We start from the raw sequence: 25710 nt of genomic DNA on the forward strand, positions 1-25710 counted from the left end.
TCCCTCTCTTCTTCTGCTTTTTTCTGCTACTTTTGAACTAATCGCCACGATGAAAATGAGAGGAAATTAATGCAGTGAAACTTAACTACGACCAGGCCGGGACTCGCAACTAGTACTTTTGGTGGCTATGTTTATTTCTTAATGTTAATCCAAACATATAAATCCAGAACTTAATCACCAAGTGCTATTATAATTTCGTTACCAGATGAACTTTGGCGGTGGCATATTTTTTGGTGTGTGTTGGCCATTGGATTGCGGTTAAGGATTTGAGTGGCCCATGTTTCCAAAAAGAATCGTTGGATTTATCATCCAATAATATAATATTTAAATAATGGACTGAAAACAAATTATACACATTTAAATGTTGTATTGAAAGGTGGTACATTATAGGCTGTATTATAAATACAATCAAGGCAATTATAAACTAATAGACATATAATTTGTTAATAAGATATGTGTAAAAATCCTGTTATACTGCAGACCTACACGTTCCACGGGTTAATAGACCGCACTCTGAAACCAGAGATCCTGAATTTAATTTTCAATGGTTCCCCATCATATTCATCATTAAATTGAGACTTTTTATATTTTACCATGAAATTTGCCTATTGCATTATGGGAATACAGGCCAGCTGATGGGCCATTCTGATTATGGGTGGGCCAATAGGATATCACTTTAAATTGTAGGTCCAGTCCAGATTAACCTGAGCCCAAATTAGTTTTTAAGTTAAACAGATGAAATTACGCCAAACACTCGAGAAAAAGCGTTCCTCTCTGGCAATATCCTCACGGTCTCTCCACTAAGATGTTCAGTGTTCGTGTTCAGTTTGGAAATGGACGTCCCTTGCCGTTAATTCAAACGTAATCATCATTCTTCCTATTCGTTGCGATTGGCTAGAAGTGGCAGAAAGTGACACCAATTAAGGACACTTTTTTAAATAAATAAGTTAATCATTGTCAGATATGGGTAGCCAAATGTTGTGATTTTAAAACGCCACTCACGTGTCTGCTATGTAGTTGTGGTTCCCATTGTCAGATTGTTAAGACTGTTAAATTACAAGTCTGATCTACGTAAACTAATGGGTAGCGTCTAACAGCTAGTATATGGTTAGCACAGACCAAATTCATGGTGCAAGACAGAAGATTTTGTGATTTTATCCTTTGTTGAAAGTGGAGGAGGTTAGCTGAGGTTCCGTCCTCTCTCTTTGGCGTCGTTCGTACCCCGAATATATTATCTCTGGCTCGCCACTGGGTATAATCTTGAATTTAAGAGATTTCAGGTTCGATTCATTGATTTAGTTTATTTTACTTCGCTTTTCTGCCACTTTTGGCTAATCGCGAAGATCAGGATAAAATTGATGAAGGAAGAATCACAAACACCAATGCCGAGACCGCGATTCAAATCCGGGACCCCTCGCGTTGTAGCGCGCTGTGCTAAACACTCCACCACGGAGGTCGGCAGGTTTTGGGTTCGATTCTCAACATCCACATAATACAGGGCGACTCAATAAAAACGTGCTCCGCGCGCACTTTTTGTGATATCTCCTAGATCCATTCTCTAATTACCCTTGTTTTGGAGGACATGGCAGAAGCAACGGCTGTGAGCACAACTAGACCTCAATGGAAGCTCGAGCAAAGAATATACTGCGTGAAACTACAAGACAGGCTCGTTCAAGAAACTCCAGGAGACTTTCATACATCAGTTCGAACGTGAGGAGGCCCCCTCCAAAAGCAGAATACAGAACTGGATGGACTTTGAGAAGTATGGGACCGTGGAGAACCTCAATGCAGCAAGTGACAACCGTCCAAGCCACTCAGGACGTCCCAGGAAGCGCACAGCCGAGCTGGTCGAGAGCGTCAGTTCAGCAAAGTTCGAGATGCTCTGGGCGCAAGCGAAGTCAGTCCCTCGGTATATCCCGTGAGACTACTAGTAAACGAAAGTTCTGATTCTAGCAAGATGGAGCAAGCTCTAACACCTCAAACCTGTCCCGAGATTGGCTGAAAGAGAACTTTGGAGGCCGTGTGATCAGTCTCAAGACTGATTTTGAGTGGGCACCTCATAGCCCAAATCTTAGCCCGCCAGATTTCTTCCTTTTGGAGCTATCTCAAGGACCGAGTGTACGTAGGGAGACCCAGGCCCATCACTGAACTCAAGGAAACCATCAGGGAGCAGATAAGAGCCATTCCTCGGTCTGTTTGTAAGGACGTCTTGGACAATTTTGTGCTGCGCCTCAAGAAATGCACGGAGCTAAATGGAGGTTATCTAGAACACATGTTCTAGAATGAAGAGGAAAAGGCCAAAGACTTTCATGTTTAAATTTGATGTTCTAAACACAATAAGCTAGTTATAACTGATGTTGCATTTAATTCGGACAAAAATTTAAGACATGGAGCCTATCGAAAGTTGAGGCCCGCTTTTTTTGGGGTCATACTGTATTATGCTTCCAACTGGACTTAAATCAGTAGATACGTTCTCTAGCAAGCGAAATCGAAAGAAGCAAATTCATCACCAAAAAAAGCTATCGACAGACATCATCAGCTTTTTTCATTACAAACTAAAGTAATTGATTTAAATTACGTCTGCTGACATGAATGCGCCAATGAACAAGAACATTATCACATACATGCTTTCTCCGGTATGTCAAGCTGTAACATAAAAATAACGGAAATATGCGACTTCACTAACACCAGTAGTTATTATGACTCTGGCATGACACTCAACAATTACATCCAAGTTGATTCTTACGAAGGAGTCGATTCCTGGAATGTAAACTCCAAGTTATTCGGCCTTCTAAGATGAGTTGAGGTTAATGGCTTCTCAGTGTGTTTATGTAATTGCTCACGCGTTGTTGTAACTGCTCTTGTTTATATGCGAGGGGTCTCCAGAAAGTAACGGCACGACACTTGCGGAACGTAAAGGAAAACCACCGATTGATATCAGCACATTCGCACCATGTTCTCGTCAGTCATTTGTTTACCATATTTTTTGTGGTTGACCCAGCAGGCTGAGCGGTCGTATCACGGTTTCGCTACAAAATATTCTCAACTGGTACGTGCATATGTACACTCCTGTTCATATAAAGTGGCATATATTTCAACTGTCCTTATAAAATGTGCCACTTTATGCAAACAGGAGTGTACACTGTCGATTCATCGGAAACTGTTACAGATATTGAAGATGTGAATTGAAACAAAACCCATGCAATTATAATAGATTATTAAGAATCCAGATTTTTCTGTCTGTCTGTCTGACAAGGGAAGTAAAAAGTAACAACAACAGTTGGCCTTACAGTAATCTATTCCTAACAAATATACATGTATTTTGTTAATAAAATGGGAATATAGTAATTTTAATAGCATTTTTATGTTGATTTTAATATTTAAGAAACTACGAAAGATGTACAGATAAAATGTTGATTAATGAAATTGGATTCAAGTGCTATTAGGTATATGAATTATCCTAATTAGAAGTTTGTTTAAAAATATATTAGTCGCTGGAGATAAATTATGTCAATGTTCTGATTATTACACATGGAGCCAAGGTTCAACTAGATTTTTTTTCAATTACTCTTTTCGTTAATTCTTCATAACTCGCAACATTGTTTGAATCTTCATTGGTCGATAGATTTTCATTTGTAACGTCGTAAATCCATTTGGCATTCTGTTCTGTTCATCCTCTCCAAGGGCCGATCTCTTGGTTCCCCAAGCAGACGGACTTCGCCCTTCCCCCCCCCCCCCCAATGGCAGGAGATGTTGGAACTTCTGTACCTGGCGCTCGAGGTCCACATGATGTTTGTTTGGGGGTCTTTACAAGGGTAAAAACCAGATTTTAAAAACAAACAAATGGGACATTTCTCACATTTTCATGAAGGAAAAACAGGACAGTAAAAATGTACGTTTTAACAGTGGCGGCGATTGGGTTCCAAAACCGGAAAGGGGGGGCAAAGACAGTATATTTCCCTTTGTAGGTAAGGTTCAGCATAGTGCGAGGGCCCTAATCACCACCACTGCGTTTTAATGTAAAAACCATTTGGTCATAAATGCTTGTGTTTAAAAACCAATTCAATAAATACAAACTGTGTAAAGAACTTGCACAATATGGTGATATACACTGAACTCCAACAATGCAGAAAGGGCGCCCGCAGGGAGGGGCCAGGTGGGTGGGCACTTGCTCCCTCTAAGATTTCTGAAAATACTTAATGTTATTCGAATGGTGAAATTGTAACAATATTTTATAACAAAAAATGTTGCTTTCTGTGACTGTTACAGCAATTATTATTATTGGAAGTAGGGTTACATTTAAGCTTACAGTGTATTTTACACTGATTAACTATAGAAAACAGCTTTTTGTCAGCATACAGTTATGCAAATTGTATATAGATGTACAGAATATTGACATTACAAATGTATGTTATTAAAAAAACAAAAACAAGTAGTAGTAGTAGTAGTAATAATAATAATAATAACAAAAAATAATAGCAACAATAACAGCAGTAATAATAGCAATAATAATAATAATAAAAGTTTCTATGTGAAAAAATCCATGGGCGCCAATGGCAGTCCTTCATAATTAGAAGTCGTTCATTGATATTTTTCCGATGAATGGATCTTCTTCAATACATCATTCTTTTCAAATAACTTTTTGTAAAAATTTTCACACGTGTGATTAAAGTTGAGATTATTAATCAACATAGACTTCAAAGTTTGTACTGAAAGAACGTTCTTGTCACTTGTCAACAAACAATTCATGTACGAAAACACATATTCAGTGGGGACATTAGTTCCATGTAAACACAGAAAAACTCCCTTATTTTAAGAAAATTGGAATATGGTACATTGTTGACATTGAAATGTAAAATAATTTCTACCCAACAATGCCATAGTTTATAGTAATAGTAGAGAAGGTGTATTGTTGCAGTAATTATGTACCGATAAGTCATTGTCACAAAAAATTCCCGTCTCACGTTAAAAAAAATCGGTAGATACTAAAAAAAAAGGGGACTGTCACTGCAAATCATCTTATGGAAGGACCATAACCATAAAAAAAAACACCATTTTTATATCCATATTCTTTGTAACCTTGAAATGAAAGGAATCGCTGTTTGGTTAAAGTACTTTAAAGGTTGATAATGCCTACACGTGCCGAGCATAAAACTTATGTCTTTCGGTATTTATGCGCTAAATGCACAGAATACCGAAGCAAGTAGAGGCAACTGGAAAGAATTATTGAGCAAGTCATATTCAATGCACATGCGCGTCATCTTGTAGCGTCCAGTCGCGTACGTTGGATATTTATTATCAACTTTCACGCAGATATTCTTGTACGGATGTTGTACGTCATTGCGAGTTGAGAATCAAAGGGAAATGTAGGCTGAATACTTCCGGTCACGTGGTTCCACTTTCAAATGCGCACAAACTGTATGTGCCGGACACAAGGAGGGTTGGTTTGTTGCCATAAATTCCCTTCTTTGGTACAGATTTCTTATTGGGAGAAAATAAAATTTAAATAAGGAAGAATGCCAAAGTTTAGACCTGACTGCTCAATAGGCGGTATTGAAAAATGCCCATTTAAAAAGAAAATTAAAATATATACTCGTATCTAGGTACAGTAGAATCTCGATAATTCAAGATGGACGGAACCGAGCTTACATTGAATTACAAAAAGAAAATTCTGATAGACGGAAAACCCTAGGGAAATTTGGAAGATAAGAAACAATATAACAAAAGGTACATATTGTGAAATATGCGATATACAGTATTGTTATAATTATTGTACTTACATTGTTCAGTACAGTAGTCACAATGATGGTAGGAAAAATACTTAAACAATGTTGCAAAGGTGCCGGGTTCGAATCCCGACGGGAACTTTGTGAAAATTCGGCCCCCCTATCCCTCGTTTCTATCCGGCCCTCTGGATTTCTTCCTACTTTAATCCCTCAATCTCTCCTTTCACCTCACCCTGGGTGCCAAGCGAGCAGATTATATTTGCGCCGGAATTACAAAAAGGGGGGGGGAGGGGTTCACACAATAATTTATATTTTTGTATCCCTGGTTCGATTACACATGTACAGTCTTAGAAAAAAATACCTGGGCCACGGGACGTAGAATTTCGTAACGTCTTAAAGCCTGTTGTTTATGCAACCCAAATAACAAAATATTCGCTTAAGTTTGCCTGGTGATTCTGAGTTCTCGGGAAGGATTGAGCTTTGATAGCATGAGTCACATGACTCGTGCCCCAGCCACAACAAACAGCTGGGTGCTACGATGCCTCCAGAAGAAAATTTCAGGAACTGGTTTCTTGACAAGACCTACTCGTAAAGAAATACTATTCTTTCGAGTGATATTAGAGTCATTGTCAAGAGGTTCGCTGAAATGATGGTTCTCATCACAGACCACATGCCACACGTTAATTGTTTAAGTCCAGTTCATGCACTGGACCTACAGATTAAAATGGGATCCGAACCAAATGCCTCTCTATTTGGTATTGAATTCGGAAGGCTTTCATTACATGGCGAAGACGTTACCACTACGACATCAGAGAGGCAATGGAACCCCTTGAGAAATAGATAAGCGAAAATTGCTACGTGACAAACCATATTTGCCCGTAAATTTTAAAAATAAGACAATATTTTGTACTGACAGTTTCGAACCGTGGGAGAGGCATATATTTTTTTGTACCATCGTCCATTTCACGAGTTTATAATTCTTCCTCACCGACACGAGTAACGCGAGTAGTAGAAGAAAAGCGAAGTAAAATAACTGAAACAGAAATAAAAGGAAAAAGCGAAATAAATTTTATTCATAATATTCTGCAGTCACTTGAGTTGTATTCACGGGATGCTATCTTTAAAGAAAGCCGTGGTCTCTTCCTTGTATTTTTCGCTTCCTTTGTGCTCTTGCTTCCCCCGTCACGATTGGTCTAAAACTAATTAACGCGACGTTAATTAAACAATCCAAACGACGAAACAATGCAGAATCAACTGCACAAAACAACATTCCAAATGTTTTCGAATCGGAAAACAATTGAGATGCTGTAAAATGACTTAAGATGCAGTAATAAAGTGGGAATTTGGTACCGTATAGAATTAAATCGGTCGATTTGATTGGATGTTTGCTATTTAGATTTGCTATTCTTTCACTTTTGGCAAATAGCGACGATGAAGATGAGTGATGCTATGATGAAATTGATGAAGGGACACTTACCAAGGACACCCACGCCCAAGTCGAGATTCTAACCAGGGACCCATGGCATCGTAGCGCGCTGTGCTAACCACTCCTCCATGGAGTGGACATTATAGCATATTTTGTGTGCTCAATTGGGATCAATCAATGGAATGAATAGGCATATGATATGATTAATAAATTCATATCATAATACCACGTCATATTATTCGGCACGAAGTAACATCAGAGACATTCAATCTTGCATTGTTGCCTTTCAACTAATTCTTTGAATTCAGGTTAATCACAACAATAAGATAAATTATGAAGGAAATGATAGTGAATGTGGGATATTATTACGAATTACCTGACAGAAACAACATTAAGCAGGCTCGGTGGTCAAGCTCATTAAGTGATTGACATTCGATATCGTCGCCAAAGTTCCCGGGTTTGAGTACCGTCCTTGTCGCGGGTGTTTGACTATTTCGTCATCAATTTCATGTAATGGTCACTCGTCCTTATCGTCGCGATCATCGAACAGGGAATAAAAATTATAAAAATAAATACGATGGAAGAGTACTTATTTCATCTCTCACGAAATCTCCTACAAAACCGGAATATATAAAATACATGTATATTCATTCACATACATTTTCGGTTTCTATATTTAACTAGTCGAGACCGAGAACGGGAGAGCAATTTTCAATTCGACAAACCGAGAGACGGAGAAACTGTCAAGTCTCGTTTCTTCTTGGCACCTCCGTAATCGAGTTGTTCTGTTTGTCATTGGCTTTGTATTGGCAATTATTGTCATTATTCTTCCCCTGCAGGTAAACCATAACGATGAATTATGATGAAATGAAGCAGATAAAAGGGCAAGAACAAGAAAGTGATGCCTGTTCGGGACTCCAACCCAGAACCTTATGTAACGAGATTTGAAATTCTGGAGAAGGCGTCCGTGTTTCGCTTGGTTTTCTCTTTCCTCTACTTCTCTTATATTATCATACATGTATAATAAAAATGGATCTCATACGATATGTTGCGATTCATAATTGTGCTGGTTAGATGCTACAGATGCGAACTCCAAACTGCAATATATTATTCCCTTGTGTTTCGTATGTGGTTGAACATGAAATTTTCTTACACTGTGACAATTTATTTCTTAGTTTTGGTTTGGTGCACAGATATGCTAATCTGGACTCGACCTTCAGTTTAAAGTGGGATACTAACCACTATGTACATCCACCGTGTATCAAACCCGGGATCCACTGATTACAAGGGCGACGACGTTATCACTACGCCATCGAGGAGGCCCCATGACAAAATGTTATTCACTCGATCTCTACCATAATTTATTTCAGCATTTACATTTTCGATTTCTTCTTCTTTTTTCCTTTTGTTAACTACTCTTATACAACTCTTTTTGCGTCTTCGAATTTCTTCTTGTTTCAGGAAAAAATAATACATGCAGGCTGTATAAAAATCCCCCGTTCAAATAGATAAAACGTTCACTCTCGAGAACTAATTTACATGTTTATCACTAAAGTAACCATTAGGAAGGAAACTATTGAAATGGTAACTGATATAACTGCAGATGAAACAATACTTACAGCCACTAACGAAATATCTATTCTTGTGTAGCCTCACAGACAAGTATATGGTGAGTCATTCACTCTTGCTGACTACGGGCGAAGGTCACTGAACTAAAGGGTGGTGGCAAGCAAGCAGGCTTCTGGTCTACCAAAGACGAGGTCACGTGTTCCAGTTATCAATGGCGTACGAAATAAGGAGGAACACAGCTATCTGACGTATGTTTTGGTCCCGTCATTGCACTTTATCGTTGTGGCCTTGAAGTTCCCTCAGGGCACTCCTACGTAAAGGCTTCTCAGCTAGAAGGATATCTTCCCCATTGAGTGGAGGAAAAGTGGGTGCGTATAGAGGTCCTTCAACTTTCGTATTCTTTTTCATTTCAGAACCCGTGCTGTATCGTCGACTTAATCCAATCTATCCGATGTAGGTTTTAGGTTCTGTTTCTGTTCGGTTATTTCACGTTGTCTTCCTGCTTATGTTATTCGCGACGAAGGTTCTGGATTCGATAATCTGGACAATAACGGGATTGTGTTAGTTGCTTGATTTGGTGTCTTAAGTCCACTTTATGTCCTGTTAGGCTAATCGTGAATGGACCTACAGTTTAAAGGCGGATCCGAACCACTATGTTCCTCCACCGAGTATCGAACCCGGGATCCCTTAATTACAAGGCGCCCACGATCCCACTGCGCCATCGGGGATTGTGTTCGAAACGAATGAATCAAATTTGAGTGATATGATATGCAACCATTGGAAGACTATTGAAAGAAAAGCTATGGGAACCTGCCAGTTTTTCTACTGCAGACAGGAAACCATAAACATGGAAGAGAAGCTTATATTCTATGAAACCTGACGCTATGTGCTCGAATACTGGCTAAATATAATCCATAGAGGCATAGCAACGTTAAACAACCTCTTATATGATACATATAGGTTTAAAAAGGTCAAAATACAAAGATTGTGTGCGCCTCACTGATGGCGTAGTGGTAAGGCCTTGTAATCAAGGGGTCTGGGGTACGATACCAGGTGATCGCACATAGTGGTTCGGATCCCACTTTAAACTGTCTGCACTTCAGATTAGTCTATCTGTGCCGGTGACTCAGTCGGTAACGCGTCTGACTACCATGCTATAGGCCCCGGGTTCGATTCCCGGCCGGTTCAAGCCCGGGAACTTTTCTAACGTTGGAAGCGGCCCAGCGCCCACCCAGCGTCGAATGACATGGGTACCTGGGGGAAACCCTGGGGGTAAAGGCGGTCAGGGGCGTGATGCTGATCACATCACCCCCACTCACGAACGAATCAAGAAAGTGTGGGGCGGCGTGATGCTGATCACATCACCCCCACTCACGAACGAATCAAGAAAGTGTGGGGCGTTACCCCCACACCCCCTATACGCCTTCATGGCGTAGCGCCAAGCACAGGTGAGAACTTTACCTTTTTTTTTTTTTTTTTGCATACAGTGGACTTACAACAAAATTTTAACTTGCGATAAAGATTATGATAAGGTATTAAAGAATTGGGTCTAACACATTTTTTTATTGTTTACCAATGACATTATTAACTAACATTCTTAATTTCAGTTTCAAGATGAAATCGGCTACGAAATAAAAGGAGTGGGTTCATATTTCTGTTACGAAATTCCACTTTTGTAGTAGACCTGTGCCACACTAAGTTGTGACAATAAACAAATCTGAGACACTTTCAAAGTATTAAATTTCTATCTACGTATTTGGGAAAAATCTTTCAATATAATACTTTTTTTGGACGCGTCAAATCATAGTATTTAATTCCTGTTTTAGCAGCTTTAAGAAACCTGATTTTTTGGTGGGGGTTACAAATGCCCTTTTTGCTCCCGTCAAGTTACGCCTATGACAAACAGGAATTCAAAGTAAAAGACTGTCCCGACTAAATCGGGAGACACGTCTGATAGATTTACAATTGGGAAAATCATAATTAAGCGTGTAGTTGAAAACAACCTATTTTCATATATTGAATGCAGCTCTACTTTTTCTGCAATGTGGATCAAGAACTGGGGACGTGGAGAAGCACAACACTCCACATAACCAATAGTCACGTGACCCTCTTTGCTTTCCTGTCATGTTGACCTTCGCGTGGAACACATTTCTCGGTGTTAAGACAGGCAAAATCACCCGATCATCGAAGGGTGCAATATGTGTTGCCTACCCTCCTGCATTACTTGCTCCTATTAAAGCGTTATGGGGAAGAACTTTTTTCCATGACTGTACAGCAAGTGAATATACAACTGGTTAAATGGACAGTACCGTAGTTCTTGAAATCATAACATTCTAGTAGGATATACTGGTTTATTATACTTAGTTATATATATATATATACATATTTTATATAGCGTTTCCATGTGTGTCTTGCATAGACCAAATTAACAAATCTATAAATCAATATAATTGCGCACCTATGGCTTAACGTAACCATCGTCACTTCCTTTACGGCAGAGTTAGCATAACTATCTCTGCGAGCCTACCCTCAGCTTAAATGATATTCCGTTCCTTACAAATGCGTTTCCTTACGCTTTCACTCTTTCTTTTGGGCATCAATTAATCAATACGGAAATATCCACATAATCAAAGCTTTTTCTAAAAGGGGACTTGGGGCAGCAACAGGGGTTTGCTTACACCAAATGCTACATTATTATATCCAGTCTAGCCAGTGGAATAAACTTGAGGAGACGTTCCTCTTTCGTCGATCAATGGAGAAACACTGTTTTTTTTTGCTAAAACCCACTGGCCTTTTTTATAGTTGGGGTAAACGTCCGTGGACCCCGTAGCGTTGGAAAATTCCACTGCAACGGTCTTTTGAAAGGCAGCTAGCTCCCCCAACCGGGGTGGCAAAAAACAGGGGAATCTAACATCCAGCAAAGCACAATCCAATAAGCACAGACACTTACATGTAATAATAACATAAAAGTACACTCAAGGAAACATTTTACTTAACCCTACACCTCGTAGCTGGCCAGCAATTAATTAACATATTACCAAAACCAGTAATGGTAAATCCGACCGTTACAACTTGGATGTTCTTTGTTGTGTGTCCCTTCATCAATATAATCATAACATCATCCTTATCGTCGCGATTAGCTAATGGAAGAAAAGCGGTGCGATATAAGAAAATTCAAATCAAACAATATTGGACTATTACTTTATAGAAATGATTAAGTGTCTTCTGCTTCAGGATGTTGAACTGTTTCCGTTCACAAACCAAATTATTGGCCACTTAAGGGGAGGGGGGAGGAGGAACTTTGATTTTTGTTCTCTCGGATTTTACGGAAAACCGGATTATTGATTCGTTTACTTTCCTTCGCTTATCTGCCACTTTTTGACTAATAGTGAGGATGAGGATGAAATTGATTAATTGACAGTCACCTAGGCCGGACTTCGAACCTGGGACCCCTGGAGTCGTAACATGCTGTGCTAACCACTCCGACACGGAAATCGGCTTGGATTTTTGAGACTCGAACTATCGAGACGGTGTATTTCGAATTCTTTGCTATTTAGTGTTGCGTTTCTTCCATTTTTGGCTATTCGCGACAATGAGGATGATTACATGAAAATGATTATCAACACTCACAATGCTCACTTTGGGACTCGAAGTAGGGAACTTCGGTGGCAAGCATATATGGCGCAAATTAACGACAAAGAGACCGCAACACCACAATATTTTCTCATAACCGCAAGTGCTACGACCACTGCTGCAAGTTGTAGTACACCTTTACGACTCGTAAAGCAATAGCAGTGGTTAACAGATGCCCTGAAGCCAAGCACAGCGTCGACCTTGGCTGCTGAAAAATAAAGACACGAAAAAACTTTTCCCAATTTGGTCACGTGCCTCTACCTTCATCCCACGTTTTCAGCTCCATCTATATTCGTGCCTGGAAGCTCCAGCTGGTTTGGCAGGACGGAAATATTCGGCCCCAAAAGAATCCGAAAGGATGGAACGCGGACAGGAACCACTGATTAGGGAATCTACGTGCAGCGCTCCCGCCTTCCATGAGCACACACAGATTTACTCTTAATAATATTGTAATTTGAATCAACCATACCATCCAATCAGCAGAAGCATTGTGCGATTGTCCATGACTTTCTCCCTGCTTTCTCCGGGCTCTTCAAGAGGGGAAATTATTTCATTTTGCAAAAATTTCTCCGGTCGATGTTTGGAGGGTCCTTGACCTTCGCCCTGGGCTTGCAATATTGCGTGTTTGGTTGTTCCATCCTACATGGATAAGTATAGGAGAAACGTCTGCAGAGTGTACGGTTCATGTGGAGAAACGCATAGTTTCAGAACTTCGAAAGTTCGTAAAAATGGAACAAGTTAAAATTGAAGTTCCCTTTTTTTAAAAGTTTATTTGGCAAAGTTTATTTTTAAGTCCGTTTTATGCCCAGATAGGGTTGTCAGGACGGGACCTACAGTTTAAAGCAGGGTTGTTAAATGTTCTCGAACCCATACATTCTAATGGGTTCCGTAACAGCAGGAGCAGAATCTTTTTTCACGCACATTTTAAATTCCGTCCAAGTTGCGTATCGTTTCATCTCAGTACGAAACTTGGACCCTATTTAAACTGTCCTCCGATGGCATGGTGGTAACGTCATCCCCTTGTCAGAGACGATGGACGGATTGTGGCAGCCTTTGAAAGTATCCAAAAACCTAATTTTCACCACGGTGACGAAGTTTGTGCTGCAGAACTCTGTCGCATAAAACGCATTTTCTATCCGAGCCGCCATTTAAGCTGAGACGAAATGAACCTTTGAGGATATTCCTTTCTTATATTTATGTATAGTACGTTACTATACTGCAATTCGTTAAAGAACTATGGTGGTTAAAAGTGTCAAGGTCTTTTTGAATCACCCTGTATGTATGGGGGGAAAAGACGGGTCGAAATTGGGGCACGTCACCAACTTGGTGAACACCATAATTGCACCATGGTGAGAGGATTTAAGCTAAAATTCATACAGCAACTGAATGGGTTCAGTGATTGATCTCGTATCGAATTTTAGTGAAATAGGTTAAGCGTTTGAAAATGGTGGACTTTTAACCTACAAATGCTTCAGCTGGTGTATGGTACAGTTATTTTAAAGGCAATAGTATTTTTCTCGGTCTAAACAAAATCTAGAATTAATGTAATAATTTTGCAGAGAATTCACCATTTGTTAAAAAAAAATACACTGAGTTTGGTATGTAATGGATTTTAGTCAATCTCAACAAGTTGGCAACATTGTTAATATGTTCCTTTTTCCACTGCAGGTGCCACTGCTTCTGATCCTGGCGACAGCAACGCTTACTGAAGCTGGAGTCCACAGGTAATTGTGTCCTTTACTTTATTAATGTTAAAATATCAGCGCAACATAAAATTATTTAGGATATATCTATCAAAAATTCTAGCAACTTTATATTTGTCTTCTTTTCTCAACATCTGCTGTTCAATTTTTGCAAAATGAATATATTTAGTAGAGTGATCATGGGTGAGTTGAGAGATTTCATTTACAAATTGTCAAAAAAGTATTTTGAAAATAAAAACTTTAACTTATTTCTGTTTGGGACCTACCTTATCGAATAAAATATGAAAATGTTATTCGAATATATTTTTGATCGTTCTTTTACAGTGTTCCTTACATTCTCTGCACTATATTTCTTCCTGTTTTAGAAAAACATGTGTGAAATGTGTACAGTTTCTACTAGTATTATTATTGTTATTAGTTGTGCTACAAATGTTAACTGCACTAACAATTTCGAATATTTCTGATCCCCACTATCTTATCAAAGAAATGGAAAATGTAAAGCCGTGTAGATGATAAACTGTAGCACACATTTTCATTAAAGATGACGAGGTGTATCTATCTCTGCAGGTGAACCCCGACAAAGCGTGGCTGCGCAGTAGCTAGGGGAGGAGTTACAGGCTGCCTTAGCCACTGAGCGCCCTGAGCCGAGTAGCCAAGGCCACCAGTAAAGATACAGCTCGTCAACTCTAGTTTCTTGTCAAGTGAAATTATCTTGAAAATAATATTGTTTTCCTCCCGGCTCGTGCAATAGATTTAATCAATAATAGAGCTGAGCTAATACTTCTTTGAACCGATGCCGATATCTCTTTGAACCGATGCCGATACCTCTTTGAACCGATGCCGATACTTCTTTGAACCGATACCGATAACTCTTTGAACCGATGCCGATACCTCTTTGAACCGATGCCGATACTTTCACCGATACCCACCGATACCAATACTTTGAAATTGCAATAATTAAAATTTGTTCAAAATATTTATCAATATTGGCGTGTAAATATTCTTCTCCAATTATATGCATCAATTTACAATAAATTTGCTTTAGAATCTTCAAGAATTTCATCAGAATATTAAGATAGAAGTTATGTAATCACAAAATACAGTTTTTCGAACAAAATTTGTGCAAAGTAAAAATCAAGTTTGAATTTTTGCATAATTTCCAGGATAGTTGGACTCTGCGAAAAAGACGCGCGGTTTTTTTGCGGACCCCGGAAAAGTATCGGCTTGTATAGGTAGATGAATTTAAACCAATACTTTCCGATACCGATACATCGGTATCGGCTCAGTCCTAGTTAATAACAAAAGGAAAGTATCCAGAAATAAAGATAAAAAAGAATACTGTTCATTATCGATATATTGCCCATTAACATTACTTTCGACACTTGGAACATGAAATACTGTCATAGATGCCATGCAGCTCGAAGCTTGTTCCCCCTTTCATCTCACTCGGCCTGCCACGTGTTAAGAATTGAAGAACGAAAAACATTCTGAAGGTCCCTAGCTGGCAGGAGGTAGAAGAGAACGTCGCCATCTGCATGAAGTAAACTTGGCCGCAGCATCGGCTGCTTCTTTCCCCTTGATGCCCACGTGACCAGGGATCCTACAGAAGCGAACTTCAGCTCTGGTACACAAGGACACTATACTCCATGAGGCCTTAAAAAGATCGCTTCGTGGGATTGCAGCAGACGACAATATGGGGGTGTGTCTGCGAGAACCAATCAGGTCCGCGAATAAGCTAGCGCGGTTGCCACAGCTAGCGCGCTGCACCCTTCTGGAAGGGTGAGTGACCTCTGCCTCTTGCTACCTCGGCCTGTTTGTTCGGCTGAGGAGCAGGCGACACGAGAGTACTGGCAACAGTGTGCGAGCGACGTCTGCGGTTAGCCCGCGAAGCGCTCTTTTTAAGGCCTCCTGCAGTACAGTCGTCGCAAGATACTCTTTAACAACTTTGATTCCACATTTTTCATTTTGGAAAAGAGCTGTTCGTTGGCATAAGTGATACCGAATGGAGGGCATGGTTGTACAGAACAGGAAATTCTTACTGTCATGTATTTTGAGGTCACTGGTTTGCATTTTTTTTCATGTACTCATTACGGGCTTTAGCGGGCCACTCAATTACAGTCAATGGCCGCGGGTTGAAGACAACTGCACTAAATGTAACGTGAACATGTCCTAATGCATTAAGTGCATCATGAAGAATATATTGATACATTGAACGTGCTAAAAATACTCTGATGCACTAAATATGTCGTGAAATGTCCTAATGCAGTGCTATAAAGAATTTCCAAACGCACTAAATTTGCGGCGAAGAAAACGCTGAAGCACCAATATTTCGTGAAAATGCTTTTCATGCATTATAAGAGTGCCGTGAAAATACTCTGATGTACTAAGAGTGAAGTGAAAAATACTACGATGTTTAATGTGCAGTGAAAATGTCCTAATGCACTAAGTGTGCTAGGGCTTTGAAGTTGATGACCTAAAAAAAGAAATACCTATGGAATGATCGTAAAATTATTTTAAAATGACCTATTTTCTTATAAAATAGCCTAAAATAATTCCTCCCTTAAAATAAAAGTTTCATTTTTTCATAAATTACAAGAGTCTAGTTCAATCATTTCATAAAATCTGTTTACTCCGCAAGGTTTTTCTGTATAAATCATTCATCTCCTTTCAGAATGTGCCTTGCACACCCAGTATTCAGCCAGTCAGTCAGAAGAAAATTAAATTTACCACAATTAATTCCACAAAATCCATTGCCAAAGATTTAAGTTAAAAATAATACTGTGCTTTTGCATTGACCATACTTGCTAAAACTACCATGTTAGGGAATTTAAATATGTAAGTTATGCTAGCAAATAAATTTAAAATTCATGAAACAACTGGAAAGAAGAAAGAAATAAACTTAAAAAAATGATAAAAATGCAATAAAAACGGCAAAAACTGAAGTGTGACCTAAAAAGAAAAAAAAATGCAGGAAAATGCAAAAACATGCAAAATGAAAACATTGTTCTCTGGTTCTAACTAAAATGAAACGGACCACTATAAGGTTCAGCATTGTCTTCAAAGCCCAGATTTGCCATCGACTTCCTAGTCCTAACAATGTTTCTGTGCACTAAGTTTGATTTAATAATAACCGGGGTTGCTAAGGGTGCCATGAATAAAAATTCCGTTGCACCCGGCTCGCTGTGATGGAGAACGTTTGGGAGTGCATGCTCCAGCGGAAGATGAAACTCGGAAGGCATTTTCCCATGATCACCCACCGTAACCTCCACAGAAGCGCGTTTCGGCGTAATCCATCTTCCTCGACGAAACGCTGGGAAACCACAACCGACATTTATGAGTCCACGAGTCTGCAGGCACTTAATCTGGGAGTCTGTGGTCATTTGGTAAACATGGAAGTGCCCGGACGCAGAAAAGAGGACTAACTGGTTTTGGAAGACCGAAATTTCGTATATGACTCCACGCACTGGCACGTTCGCGAAAGGAAGGGGGTGAAAAAAAACTTGTTCGTTGAGGTAGATTGTGCTCGAAATTATAAGAATTTGGCTCATTTAAAGAGGGCGTGATTCATCCTCTGGGCACCACTTATAATTGGGCTCTTCAAGAAACAATGACACCAGAGGGTGTCCGGAAAACAAGTTGCACCTAGCAACCTTGATGTTATATTTGGCAAAAACACTCCGGTTCTAAAACGGAAGTGTCCTTTTCGTGCTTACATTCTGACCCATTTACTTGACTTGCAACTAAATACAAGAGAAAACACTCTGTAAATACAAAATAATCTAATAAAATACTAATGACCCTAATGGCAGATTCTATTTTAACGTAATACGTATTGATTCATTGATTTGGTTTTCTGCTACTTTCGGTTAATCGCGATTGATTTGTTTGAGTTGGTGTTTTAAGTCTACTTTATGCACAGTAAGGCTAATCTGGACTGTACCTACAGTTTAGAGTGGGATCCGAACCACTATGTGTCTCCACCGGGCATCGAACCTTGGACCCCTTGATTACAAGGCGGCGACGATAGCACCGCGCTATCGGAGATGCCTAGTTAATGGCGAAGATGAGAATGAGGTGGCGATATGATGAAATTGATGAAGGGACACTCACAAAGAACACCGATTCCCAAGCCGGGATTCCAACTCGGGTCCCTTGGTGTCGTAGTGCGCTGCGCTGCGCTGACCACTCTGTCACGGAAATCGGTACAGTATATAATGTTGTCTTGTAACCAAGGGTTTACGGGTTCAGTTCTGTTCGGTGAACATTTCTGTGACTCATATACTTCCTGATTGACCTACCGGTGCATACATTTGGCTTAGAGGAAGCATTTGCCAAATTTTTGCAAGCATCTAAAATGGCACCAACTTATTACTCACAGCAAACGGTGCAGTGCTACAAGTAATCAGAACGTAGCGGACTTCCACATTCAGTGTTACTGAACGCCAATTGTACTACAAGACATCAAAGTTGTAACCGAACATTTATGGGGAAAAGTGAGTTGGAAACACTTTTTGCAAACGCAGAAGTTGTATTCCATCCGTCACGGTTAGTCATTCAACTCTTCCTACACTTTGAAAGCATAATGCTCTGGCCTGAATACATTGACATAAGTCGACAACTTAGCCGCTCCGTCACCCACACTCTTAATCGCGACTGTAAGGGTGAATGATGAGACAGGCACCATGGCACATCCCATGTCTCAATCAACATTCAACGGTCGAACCTGAGATCTTTGGCTACGTAACGCATTACCCGACTGTTAAACGCATGGAAACTCCAAACACAGAACGAATTGCTCTCGATTTCACTATGGAACTGACTTTCTAATCTCTACTGGGTGATAGAGCACTTATAAGAGGAACTGGATTAGATGGAGTGAATGACCGAACGAATTAATGTATGAGAGAGGAGAGAGAGAGCGAAGGGGGAACATGGAGTGGTTGACAAAGAGAGAGTTGATGAATGATAGAATATAAATTGCATAATAGAGAATCATGCGATTGAGAGAGTGAATTATAGATAACAGAGAGAGAGAGAGAGAGAGAGAGAGAGAGAGAGAGGATAAGTGGGATAGAGTGAATTAATGAGTGAGGACAATTAAGTAGTGGAAGTTGGAGAAAAATGAGATAGAGGGGGCAGATAGAGAGTGATTGAGTGAAAGATAGCACAATGAATGAGAAGGAATGAGTGAGTGAGGCTGAGTGAAATAATGAGTGAGACGGAGGAGCAGGTAGAAGTTGGTGAGAAAGAGAAGGAGGAAGGGAGAGAGAATGGGACTCTGATTGAGTGAAAGAAAAGCATTATGCATGTGTGAGAGAGAGAGAGAGTAAATGAGAAAAAATGAATTAATGAGTGTGTTGGAGAAGTATTGAGTGGTGAAGCTGAAGCAACTAACACACACACCACACATATACACACAGAGAGAGAAAGAGAGAGAGAGAGAGAGAGAGAGAGAGAGATAGATAGAGGATAAGGGGTGACTGGGATTGGGTGAAAGCTATAGAGAAAATTAATAAGTGAAGAAGGGTGAAAAAATTAAGCGAGGTACAAAAAGGCAGAAGTTGGAAAAAGAAAGCTACACAGAGGCAGAGTCTTTACCAAATAGTATTTAGAACATTTCTGTAGATAACCTGTAAAAATTGTAACAATCTTTCCTTCATATTTCATCATTCCGCTCTTCTACTTGCAGGAAGCGAGTGCGCATCATCGTTCCCTACCATGTCCACATCATACACAAAACGCACTACGGTAACTACGCACCCAAGTATGGATACGGAGGGAAATTCCACGTAGCACCTCACAAACTGAAAGGTACACTGCTGGCTCCGTTTCTGCACAACAAGGGTCTGAAGAACCACAAGGAATTCGAGCCAGAGGAGGAACCAAAGTCCCCAAAGGTCCTGGAGGTGATCCATCTGTACGAAGACGACCTGAAGAACCAAGGCGGAGGAGATGGAGGACATGTTTTCAATGATGTGAGCAGGAGACGGAAGCAGAGCTACGGGATGTCGTCGTACGCCTCTAACTACGGTGGGTATGTGGAGTACAAGCCGAGATACAAGGAGGAAGAGGAACCACCGCGAAAGAGACCGTCGTTTGGAAGAGGAGGAAGGTGGAATACCGATCAACCAGGACACCGCAACTTGCCCAGAGGACCGTACAAGAGTCGGAGAGTACCTCTCAGGAACCACCGCGGTAATGGAAGGCCTCTGGAGAACACGTTCAAGAGCAACAGAGGGCGACAACAAGAGGAATCAAGGAGAAGGCCAGACAACGACGAGAGACAACCTCAGAACCATAAATTCGAAGACTACGACGACGACTATGATTACGAAGAGGAGGTAGACACGTGGAAGGGGAATGTGAGGCAGCAGGACGGAAGGACGCGCAACCAGAATGACGGAAGAGGCAAGAACACGTTCAGGAATACTTACAGAGGGCGTCCTAGCCTTGACGAGAGCGAAGAGGATTTTGGAGACAGCTACAGGCCGTCGTCTGGCAAATCTCGAGGACACTCGAAGCAAAGGGGTAGTTCCAGGGAGGTGGACGACGACAGCGATTCGAGCCGCGAGTACGAGAACTCAAGGTCCAATACGAGGGGAAGGAAAAGCGAGAATTACAGGCGAGAGATAAAGCACGACACCAAACACAGAGAGAACGAAGGAAGACAGCAAGGGAAGACATACAAGAAGGAGGAGTACGAGGAACCCAGAAAGATCGTGGATGATTTCGTGGACATAACCCAGCTCCAACCGATCCGAATCGTCACTCCAGCTCAGGACAACAGATTCTACAGAGGTTTTGCAAACTTCCCCAACAACTACCCAACAGCGGAGAGGAAACCGAACGAAATCCTAGCTGAGAACGTGAAGATCACCATAATCAAGAACGAACATGTAGGAGGGCAAGTCAGCAATCCTCACGGCTACCAGCAGTACCCGACTAGACACCCGAACGTCCAGTTCTTCAGGATCGAGGACGCCAAGAGACCTCAAGACGTCCGCGGACAGTACCAACAACCCCACGGTAACATACCCCAAACACAACCCATCGCAAACAACAACTACGCTCAAAATTACGATTACAGACAAAACACATGGAACGCAGGGAGCCAGCACGATGCACCCCAAACGCAGCGACCACTACTAAACGTCAACTACAATCCAACCTACACCAACACTCCGGCACCGGACTACCGGTTCACGTTAGGACCCGGGATATACGGAGACAACTACGGTACGGGGTACGGGAACGAGAACACATACGCTCCAACCCAGCCAAGCACATACGTACCTAACAACTACTACACGTACAGTACCATAAGTCAACCAGTGGACTCATGGCAGAACTACTGGGGGTATGACAACGCATATGCGAATGGGTATGGGGGACAAGAATCCAACATTGCCGAGATCCACGTCAGTCCTCCACATCGCAAAGAAATCGAGAACTCAAAATCACGTGCAACCGAGCTACTGATACCCCCGAATCACAGCACGGAATACAGGCCAAACGAAGGGCCCGAGGACAACCCCGGCAATCATGGTTACTCAGGCTCTCGCCAAATTAATGGGTACGGCTACTCGAGCCTTGTAGGGAACGGGAACATCGAACTCACGACACCGAGAGGAAAGTATGGATTCTCCCTGACCTACGCGTAACCTTCGTCAGTAGTTATGTAATTATCATTGTATTGTACTGAATCTTTCTCTCAGAGAGAGAGAAGTATTGTTCGAAAGCTCCGTGTCACTACAAGCAGTAACGTAGTATGGCGTGGTGTTGCAACTCGAGAACTTAACAAAATATCATCTTACCAACCAATGATATATACTGTACTAGGTAACCGATTCGGCCACTCTGCAACAAGACCGGATATTGACATTGTGTTCGGCAGAGAGAGCATAAGAATTAAAATCGAGAAATTATTTACAACATATATTTAATGAAAAATAAACCGAAGTGTTTCTAACATATGCGAAGTTATATGATGTGCAAGATATTATCATGGCCTTTTTGCCGTACAAAATGGATAATTTAATAACTTTACGTTCCGAGCAATATTACTCCACTATCCAGTACGACATAAAATATATCATTGGGACCAACTGTATACTTGTACGGCAAAAAAATCACATATTACAATAATCCGCGCACATTAACATGGCGATACTTTCAAAGATGGTTGCATATAGAAGCATACGGGTATACAGTCTTCAATTTATATGTGCTATATTTAATATTATTTACGACAATTGTTGTACAAATAACAAGAACTATGACTGACCTCATCCGGTCTAGCGCAGAGTAGCCAAGTCAGTTACGTAGAATAGTTTATAAGATATAAACATTTGGAACCAAACTAGATATCTGAAACTGCTGTATTGCTTGCATATTCACATATTCTGTTCTTGTGCTCTTGATGCTGTTTTGCACAATTCTATTTATTCACAAAACGTGAAATCACTCATTGGACACGACAATATAAAACATGATACCTTTGTAAAACTTCATAAACATTGTTGGAGATGGCAGACAGAAAATAAAACCTTACCATTCCTTAAACCACCAAATCTTATTTGAAAGTTCTTTATAATAATGTTGAAACGATTACTCTACACTAAAGCGGATATCAATACAACTACTTTAATCTTGGTTTTAAGGTTTCAACATTGACTACTACACTTTAAAATCAAACTAATCGTTATTTCATCATATTCCTAGTCTTGGTAGCCAACTACCTCTTGCACGCCAATGAAGTGACATTGCTAACTTGCTAAACCAATCAAATCTCCTACTTACAAAGACCTTGCAGTAAACTAAAGTTACTACAAACCCAAACAGTATTTTTTAACGTAAAGAACGAGACAGACCAGACTTGAAAACTTGTTATAATGCAGAGATGTATTGTTACCTTTGTATATTTAAATATTTTGTAACTTTAAAGCTTTTTAGTGTAAACGTTATGTAAGAAGCATCTGGTAAAAGGTTATTGTTGATAATTTTATTACAGTTTACTAACTAGTAACATACTTCAAAATGATAGTAATCAATCAAAAAGACTATATTTCGTGAATCTAGTCTGTCTCTCAAAGGTTTATCTTTTGTTGTTATATTTTCTTATCATATATTGTTATACAGTTATTCATGTTCATCGCTTGTATATTTTTCATATTCATCTTTCATTGTTGTAAATTATGGTTGTTAATAAAAGTAATTCATTTTAAATGATGTGTGCTTAACTCTTCATAACCTCAAAATATAAGCAAAACAACAATATACTGTAGAATCTCTTTTCATTTGGTTAGCATATTAAGAAGTAGTAGTTTTAAAGCTTGTCAGTAATACATCGATCATGCCAAAAATATGTGTAGTTGATAAGGGTGAAATTCCTGTTTAATCTTGTTTCAAAAGTTAAGGCTTTTGCTTAAGGAACTGGAACTTGATTTCATTCTTGTAAATAATTCTATCGTCCTTAACGCCATCTTGAGTTTCGGTTAGTAAAAGTTCTGGGAGTAATATATCTGTGATGTTATGGTTTCAGAGCCTAATTGAAAAGTATTCAAAGTAACTTCCATAGATAATACAAACCAATCCAATGTGTCAAACTGAAAATAAGTAAAAAAAATACAAGTAAAAGTATCGGACGAACATATTTAATCTACAACAAAGGATCTACTGTAGAAAATTGATTCAGTACTTACGGTATTTGATGAATCAGGGCAATTCAACGAACATGCACCAAATAAGACTGAGTATCCTACAAAGATAGAAAAATATAAAGAAAATGTTATTATTCTCAAACAATAATGTGGAAAAGATTTGATTTGTTTTTTGTTATTTAGGGTCGCTTCCCTTCTACTATATTTGGCTAATCGCTAGGATTATCCCTGTGTATGTACATCTAGTATTCGCCACTGTCTACAATTGTAAAGAATAGTACAAGGTACTTATCACACTTCTTCGATAACTGAAAAGGAGGATAATTCTACTTCTACAAGCCCAAGGTATGTGGATAAGCTCACTTTCGTTGCCATGTTGTTTGCATAGTCTTCACTGCTTCACGTATAATGTATTACTCATCGCATCAAACTGAAACACCTTCTAGGTCAAACGCTGGATTTCATCTTCTGACTTATAGTCAGTGATGTACCGTACACTATAAGTTTACGTCTACATGCGTTGTCTACACGTAATCTACGCGTAGATTACATTGGGTTGTAGTTTACATAGACTACGTAGACAATGTAAAGTACATCAAAATTAATTTTCAAGGCTTTCACGAAAGGAAAGTGACATTTTCAACTATACTGGTTCCTAAGGAACTGAAAAGAATCCTATTTACAACAAAATGTATCTTCTCTTCTATCATCAACTATGGAAGAAGATAAATAGTATGCAAAAAAACAACAGATGGCAGTTGTGAGGCAAAATTAGTTTTCTTCCCATGAAACACTAGAATATTTCCTATGATAGTTTTTTTTCTAGGTGAGAATTTGTTCGAATTTGGAAGGAAGTGTATGAAAAGTTCTCCTCACACATCAGCAACTGATACGCAGTATAATTTTGTTTTACTTCCACGGCACCCTTTGCTAAGTATCACCTTTCGCCATGTTGTTTACATAGATTACGTCATCTACGTGTATAAAATAGTCTACGTGTAGAATGTAGACTATCGTTGTTTACACGTAAACGCACATCACTGCGTATAGTGCTTTCGTGGTTAGATTAGGCTTGTTAGGTTGTTGGGTTTAAATCTCGACGAAATAATGCGCTTGACCAAGAAGGTGTTTGAGTTTGGTACGATGCAGTGGCGTAGCATGGACATTTCGGGTGGGAACGCCAAGTCCGAAGTAAGGCTCGGCCCTTTCTTGCTTAATAACTTATTTATGGTATTAGTCGCCACAGGTATTGTTTATTTGCCTGAAGTCAGCTGGGTTTTCAATAAAACATCATCCATGCATGTTTTAGCTAGACAATTAGATGCCTCACTATGCCACAAATGTTTTGAACTCTGGTGTTTTATACCTTTCTGCATGACGCAAGTCATTAGAAAACCTACCTGAATCACAAGCGCCTTTGAACAATAGCAGACGTCATTGTTGTGGTTGATCCAACTACTCATTGATTTGGTTTATTTTACTTCGCTTTTCTACCACTTTTGGTTAATCGCGAATATGAATATGAGTGATGATATTGATGAAGGGACACTGACAAAGAACACCCGTGCTCACGCTGGGATTCGAACCAGGGACTCTGTCGTCTTGGCGCACTGTGCAAAGCAGAGTGGATGATCCAAATATCGTACACTCTACTGACGTAACAGTGCCGATTAGTAATTCAGACCACTGTTTATTACATCTTGAGAATGCTGATAAACATTTTAAAATAATTTTGTCCAGAGACCATTCGATGTTAAGAGTTTTCAAATGAATGCTAAACATTTCCATTGACACAATATTAAGCAGTTAGATAATAACGAAAAAATACAATAAAAAATTTAATAGTTTTGCGGGTTAAGTGGTAGAGCAGCAACAGGCTGAATTTCTACCACGAGGACTTCACCAACTTACTTCACAAAAACTGTGTTGATCTTTAAATTTCAAATGCACATCGCTGTTCGTGCGATAAATCATACAATGCAGTGGCCATTAAG

The 25710-nt window shown here is 39.8% G+C and overlaps 1 protein-coding gene across 1 annotated transcript in view; it reads left to right on the top strand.

The window, feature by feature from the left end:
* The window catches only part of LOC145988284 (uncharacterized), a 50162-nt gene extending 26910 nt beyond the window's left edge, over positions 1-23252 (top strand). Inside the window, exons 2-3 of the mRNA XM_083123146.1 lie at positions 14023-14078; positions 19747-23252. Of these exons, the coding sequence (XP_082979272.1) occupies positions 14023-14078; positions 19747-21718 (2028 nt within the window). The 3' untranslated portion in view covers positions 21719-23252. The remainder of the gene's footprint in view (positions 1-14022; positions 14079-19746) is intronic.
* Positions 23253-25710: the final 2458 nt, after the last annotated feature.

Source organism: Lepisma saccharinum, chromosome 5, assembly GCF_977018435.1.
Source record: "Lepisma saccharinum chromosome 5, izLepSacc3.1, whole genome shotgun sequence".
Taxonomy (NCBI): domain Eukaryota; kingdom Metazoa; phylum Arthropoda; class Insecta; order Zygentoma; family Lepismatidae; genus Lepisma; species Lepisma saccharinum.